The 6,976-nt window shown below is 25.9% G+C and overlaps 3 protein-coding genes across 3 annotated transcripts; 1 reads left to right on the top strand and 2 right to left on the bottom strand.

Annotated features, from left to right (window-relative positions):
• Nucleotides 1-276: 276 nt before the first annotated feature.
• Nucleotides 277-1,221, bottom strand: ENU1_107340 (hypothetical protein; the record flags this gene model as incomplete). The annotated part of the gene is made up of 1 exon (XM_008859467.1): nt 277-1,221. The coding sequence occupies one exon, from the start codon at nt 1,219-1,221 to the stop codon at nt 277-279; it is 945 nt and encodes a 314-aa protein (XP_008857689.1).
• A 452-nt stretch (nt 1,222-1,673) lies between these two features.
• On the bottom strand, nt 1,674-5,147 carry ENU1_107330 (HEAT repeat domain containing protein; the record flags this gene model as incomplete). The annotated part of the gene is made up of 1 exon (XM_008859466.1): nt 1,674-5,147. One exon carries the CDS (start codon nt 5,145-5,147, stop codon nt 1,674-1,676), a length of 3,474 nt encoding a protein of 1,157 aa, XP_008857688.1.
• Nucleotides 5,148-5,331: 184 nt separating this feature from the next.
• Nucleotides 5,332-6,528, top strand: ENU1_107320 (hypothetical protein; the record flags this gene model as incomplete). The annotated part of the gene is made up of 1 exon (XM_008859465.1): nt 5,332-6,528. One exon carries the CDS (start codon nt 5,332-5,334, stop codon nt 6,526-6,528), a length of 1,197 nt encoding a protein of 398 aa, XP_008857687.1.
• Between the last annotated feature and the right edge of the window lie 448 nt (nt 6,529-6,976).

Raw genomic sequence — 6,976 nt, 5'->3', positions numbered from 1 at the left:
AAGAGTGGAGATAGGTTGTCACCTTGTATTGATAAAAATGAATTAAAGAAATTAATAAGAAAAAATAATAAGTTATAATTATTTCTTTTTTAATTTACTTATTTTAAGAAAACAATAACTAATAGATTTATTTTGGTTTTGTTTAAATTGGTTGATGTTAAATTCATCAATCATTTTACCTCTAAGTTTATTTATTGAGATATTATTTAATTTGTTAATAATATTTTAAAATGTTTTGAAATAAAATAAAAATGGTTCTTGTTAAATAAAAATAAATCAATTACATTTGATTGCCAATAGTCTTGATAACCCAAAACAACTTGGCTCATGAGACCCAGTAAATACATCATCACCTAATCCAGTTGGGTCATCATAAAAATCTTTAAATTGATTCATTATCATACTTTTTCCACCATCTGATATTCTGAAACAAAGAATAGCAGAAATAACAGCATCTAATTCATTTGGTTGATTCCAAAACATCATTGTTTTATAACAGTCTTTTTTAATAAATTTAATTGGTTGAATATTATGAGGATTACGTAATGTAAAAACAAAAAAGCCAGGGTCTTTTCCAAAAAATGTTGTATTTTCTTCATGACGAACAATTGGTACTCTTGTTGCTGTGAATGAACCAAATAAATCATTATTATCTGTTTCTACAAGAAGAAGTACATCAGTTAAACCTTTAATCTTACTATTAAGACCTCTTAATGATAGTTCATCAATAGAAGAGTCATAAATAATTTTAAAATGTGATTTGTTAGTCCATTGTTTAAGATAAGAAATATAATCTACCATTGAATAATCTCTAACTTTAATTTTATCAATATCTGATTTCTTCTGAAGTATGTCAATCTTCTTTTTTAATAACTTAACATCAGTTTGAATAGAGTTATAAGTTGTTGATTGACTTAAAAATAAAGGGTTTTCTTCGTTTGATTCTTTTCCTCTCTCATTTTTATCTACCTTAACACATCTTCTATCAACTAAGTTTTTAAGTTCTTTTAAATTAGTTTCAATAGTTTTAATGTTTTCTTTTAAGATTGAGATTGTTTTTTCAAATGTCTTTTTCTCAACAAATACTTCTTTCTTCTTATCAAAAATCTCAACTTTTTTACCATTTCCTTCTTCAGTTAATTTTCTGTCACTCTTATTATATAAATGAATTGTCCCATTATTTTGAATATAAATTTTACCATTAAACTGACTAACATCCATTTCTTTTTTTTGTTCTTTTTTAGTTACGCTCATCTTTTTAAACTACCCTTTTCAAAAAAATATAAAACAAAAATTATAAATGAATTATTTTTATAATATTAATCTCATTATTACAATGAGATTAATATCTTCTTATATCACTGATAAATTTGAGTAATTATCATTAATCAATAGAATGTATTTTTTGTTGACGGTATTAAATTCTTAGAGTACAACTTCTTGTATAAATATGTTGATAGATTTATTTTATGTCATAGAGTACTTCAAAAAGAAATTTAATGAACAGAATAAACTTCTTAAGAATGAATAACACAAACACTTATTTCATAATGATAAAATAATAAGAGAATAACAATTCACTAATTAATTAAAAGTAATTAAAGTTTAATACTTGGATTCTCTTCCCTTGTTAAAATGAAATAACACAAAGAATATAAAAATTCAATAATTCTTTATTTTTTTGATGGAATAAATGCACAATATTCTCCATCCATAATTTTCTTTGAATATCTCCAATATTCACCAAATGTCTGTGCATCAGTAAATACTTTATCTAAATATTTAAATCCAGCAATAATGAATGGATTATTTTCATCTTGTAAATCAGCAATTTGTGCATTTAAAGGATCATTTGAACTTTCTTCATTAAAATTATAATAATCAATCAAGAATTTAGTACAAACAGTAGTAAATACACATGCAACTAATTGAGCAATAAGATCAGGTGAAATGTTTTTTCCATCTTTTTGTCTCTTTTTAATAATGTCTCTAATATCAGGAAGAACAGTACCATTAATTCGTTTAAGTGGTTGAATAATTAAAATAAGTTCTGTACTTTTAGTGTATTGTAATAATACTAATGTTTCTAATACAAATAATTGTTGATAAATCTCTTTTATTGTTATCATATTTTCTAGTGCATCAATATATCTTTTAGTTAATGTTGTTATAACATTTTTACGTTGAGTTAAAGTAAACATTGTATAAATTGAACTTAATGGATGTGGAATTCTTGACAATAAATGTTCATTTCCTCTTAATTGATATCCTTCAGTTACTCCTTCACTAAAACGACATAATATTAATGAACTATGTTTTTCTCCAATTAATCTTAATAATGAAATTGAATTAGAAGAAGTTAATTGAGTTTTATCAGTAACTAATGCAATCAATGATGATATTAATTCGATTGGATTAATTAATCCTTTTTTAATAATTGAAGATGCTAACGTTAATGCCCTATATCTAATTAATGCATTTATTGATTTTAATAAAGGAATTAATTCTTTTGTATGTTGTTGAGCAAGGGTCATTTGTAAAACAGATAATTCATCTGTTGAAATAGCTTCAAATAAATCATTTAATAAAGATAATGTAGAACCACATAATTGTTCATGATTGGTTTGTAATGTTTTAGAAATATAAACAGTAAAATAATTTTTAATTGATTCATATTGGATATATAATCCTGGATATTGTTGTAATAATCCAAATATTGCATTCATTTGGCAAATAAGTGCAACATTTGTTTGTGATTTTACAAGTAATAATTTATTAAATAATTCAACTGGAATAGGTTTATCTCCAGCTGGAAATAATTGTTTTAATGCATTGGTATTACTAATATCAATACTTCTAAATAACACTGCTAATACACTTAATGCTCGTTGTCTTACTTGTACATTTTGTGATAAATTCATAAATTGAACACAAAATTCTCCTACCCTTTCAATTTCATTTTTCTTTAATTCTGTTTCAATAAAACATTTAACTGATAATGAAATCATTGAAGGATTGGTTGCAGTAAATGTTAAATTCATTGTTGTTGTTGATATTTTTTTTAAAACAATTTCATCAGCTTTATTTACAATTAATGTTGGAATTACAATAACCATTAATTCTAATACATTATTTGTTTGAATAATGTCTTCTTGAGAAATATAACTAAGTAATAAACTTAATTTAGAACAAATACGGGATTTAGTGGTATTGTCTTTTGCTGTTGCTTTTAATACTAAGATTACTTTATTAAATTTATCACTTGCTAATTGATTAAGTAAATATTCTTGTAATTGTTGCATTTGAATTGAATTAAAATTATCTAATAATTGTGAAATTGCTTCTAAATATTCTGTTTCTGTAACATCAATTAATAATGATATTTTTTTAGAATCTAATGGTATAAATACTTCTCTTAAAATTCGTTTTGCTTCTTCTCTGTCATTTTGTCTATCTGGACGTGATGCAATTAGAAATATTCGTTTTAATAAATCTATAGCATGTGACTCTGGTGTAGAAATCATTTCTTTAATATGATGTAATACTATTTTAACTGCTTTCTTCCTTACTGATACAGAAATATCAAAAAGTCTATCAACAACCTCATTAACCTCTTTAGTTTCTAACTGTACTGCAATTAAGTCTAATGCACTTTCTCTAACTGAAGCAGCTTTATCTCTAAGTCTTGATATTATTATTTTTTGAACAACATTTCTTTTAGAAAGATCTTCTGAAATTTTAATTAAACTAAGTATTCCTTTTAATGAACGAGAACGAACTAACGCTTGTGAATCAGTAGTCATTTTTAACAAACAATTAATACACATTTCTGATATAGTTTTAAATTCTGGTATTACTATAGAAAGATAAGAATATCTATCAAATGGAATAAATTTATTAATACTTTCAGGTATTGATACTCCTCCAATAATAAAATGACTTGCTGGTTCTTCCCATCCAATTTGTGTTTCAATAATTTGTTTATTTTTTTCATCTTCAGGATCAATCATTCTTTCAAAAATACCACATAACACTTTATATGCTTCAGGTGTAGTAATAGAAGCACGTGCAAGTATTATTTCTCTAATAAACCATGTTTCATCAATTTGTCTTCCAGTAAGTCTTTTCCAAAAATCATTTATTAAATCTTTTACATAACATTTCCCACACATTCCTTGTGGTACTGAAGACCATTGAACTGCTTCTGTTTGAACAAAGTCACACCCACAGCTATTACAGACTTCTTGCATCTTTTTTGAATCAATAAAAGAGACTGTTGGTTGAGTAAAGAAACAACAAATTTGTGAAAGAACGTCTATTCCAATATTTCTTATTGCTGAATTAAAATTATTATGAACTAATTGGTTTAATAATACATTAATTAACAATTGAAGTATTAATAATGCCGATGGAAATTCTACTGTAGATGAAAGAGAAATTAAATCAAGAGTGAATGTATTTAGTAATGATGGAGATGCTGTTGATTGTAATGTACCAAAGAAACTACGAATAAATTGTGTACCTAGTATTGTTGTTTGTTTTAAATCACCATTACATTGTAATGCAATAATTAATGCTGCATCCAATGGAACACATTCACAATTAACTATAGATTTAGAACGAGGTGCTGTAGATGTTGAAAGTGCAATACAAATGTCTTGAACAATTTGAGGAATTAATGATGGATAATTTTTCCAAGCTGCAACAAGTACTTCAGTAGATGTTAAATGTAATGGTTGAATGTCATTACTAAGAAAAAGAAGAATTGGGGTTAATGTCATTAATACATTTGATTCAGTTAATGATTTTGATTGCATTCCATCAATTAATCCTTTTAACACTAATCGAAAGATAGAATGATACTCTGATTTCTCAAACAAATGTTCTGATGTTGCTGAATGAAGTATTTCAGAAATTGTATTGTAATCTACATTTTGATTAATAACACAATGTATTCCACAGGCACATAATGAAGATAAATTATTATTTTGAATTAAAGGAATAAGTTGTAATAACGCTTGTTTTTGTTCTTGAGCAGACTCATTAAAAAATGTAGTGTTGTTTATCATTAATTCAGCAAGACCCAATAAGTCATGACTCTTTACTAAATTTACAATTAACTTGTTATAATCTTCATGAAGAGACATCTCTTTTTTAATTATTTTAAGATTTTTTCTTTTTTCTTATCACAAATATTGAGGTTTCTTTTTTGTTATTAAAAATAAATCATGTGATTTAAACCTTCCATCCCAAACAATATGAAAAGAAACTTAAAAAAAACTGATGAAAACTTAAAAATCGAAAAAATAAATAAAAAATTGAATTGTACTGATGAGCCAACAACCAGCTCCTCCACAACCTGTTCCAGGTATTCCCACTAGTTGCACAATGAACATTAGTAATTCATTTGTTATTAGTTATATAACTAATCAAGGCGTTATAAATTTATATGGAAATCACTCCCAAGACGTACAGAATTTATTGAGTGGTGTTAAACAAAAAGAAGTTCAAAATAAATCACAAACAACTAAAGAAACAGAAAAATACCAAACAACAAACCAAGAAAAGATTTCTCAAAAATCTTGTGATCACCAAAACATTTCTGAAATAAATGAAATGAAAGAGTCACAACCAACTGAAGAAGAGTATCTTCATGGAAGTGATCCAGAATTAAGTACTGTTACTAGTATTCTTAAATCAATGGAAAGTGATTTAACTGCTTTAATCAAAAAAGAAAAAACTATTACTGAAACAGTTAACCAATTAACAGAGTCTAAAAAAACTTTAAAATCTCCAAGCCAAGTTCAAGACCTTCATGAACAAGTTGAATCTAACGAAAAAATGCTTGAAAAAGTTTCTAGTGAATTTGGTAGATTAAAATCGTTTTCAGTAAGTATGAGTGAAATGGTACGTCCTCAGTCAAGAACAAATGGACATGAACAAGATAGACAAGTAACTACTAAAATTCCATCATTAGAAGAAATGGAAGTTCAACCTGTTATTGGACAATTAAAATTTCAAAAGAAAATTGTTGAATGGACAAATATGCGTAATTATCGCATTTTATATAGAAGTAGTAAAGATGGACTTAGTGCTCGTTCTTTAAATGCAAGAATATGTGGAAGGTCAAATATATTAATTATTGTTTTAACAACTAAAGGATATGTCTTTGGATCATTTTCTTCTATTCAAATCCCACCTCCACCAAGACTAGGAGATTTACATGTTGGAGCTGATCCAAATTTCTTTGTATATTCATTCCAAAATCCATTTAATACCGAACCTTTAAAGATTTTAAAGAAAAATTCTCAAACATCGATGAAGATATATTGCAATAAAGAACAGTCATATGTTATTGGTTGTGATTGTTGTTTTTATATTAGATCAAATTGTCCTTGTCATGTCCCTTCAAATTTCTGTGATAATTATAATGAGCCTTCAGGAAAAGGCAATTTGTTATTTGTGAACTGTGTTTATCCAGAAAAGTTTGCTCTTCAAGAATTGCTTGCTGTCGAATTATCTGATTAATTTTTCCTTTCTTTTTTACTACTTTTGTTTTCTTTTAAATTAATATTTTTATAATCCTTGTAAAATTTATTATTAACTAACAAAATTAATTTTTAATGAAAAACTAAATAAATTAATCATTGTCTACCATTTGAGATGAAGCAGAAGCTTCAATACTCTCTTCTTGATCTTCAACTGTATTTGTAGTAGTATTTGTTGTTGATTTTATTTCTGATGAAGAAATATCTTTAGATTTTGTATTAGTTTTTGTTGATTCAGAATTATTTTTGTTATTAGAATCTGATTTTGATTTATCACAAGTCTTTTTGTAAGTAGCTTCTAGTTCTGTTCCTAATTCTTTGAAAGTAGGTCTATCTGATGGTTTGTGATTCCATGCTTTTTCAATGATACCTTTCAGAATACAGTCAGTATTAACATGAAGTCTTTTTCCAGCACCTACAAATCTTAA

The sequence above is a fragment of the Entamoeba nuttalli genome (genome assembly GCF_000257125.1).
Source record: "Entamoeba nuttalli P19 unplaced genomic scaffold asmbl_4590, whole genome shotgun sequence".
NCBI classification, from domain to species: domain Eukaryota; phylum Evosea; order Mastigamoebida; family Endamoebidae; genus Entamoeba; species Entamoeba nuttalli.
The sequence above is the reverse complement of the archived record's forward strand: the minus strand, read 5'-3'. Positions and strand labels throughout refer to the sequence as shown.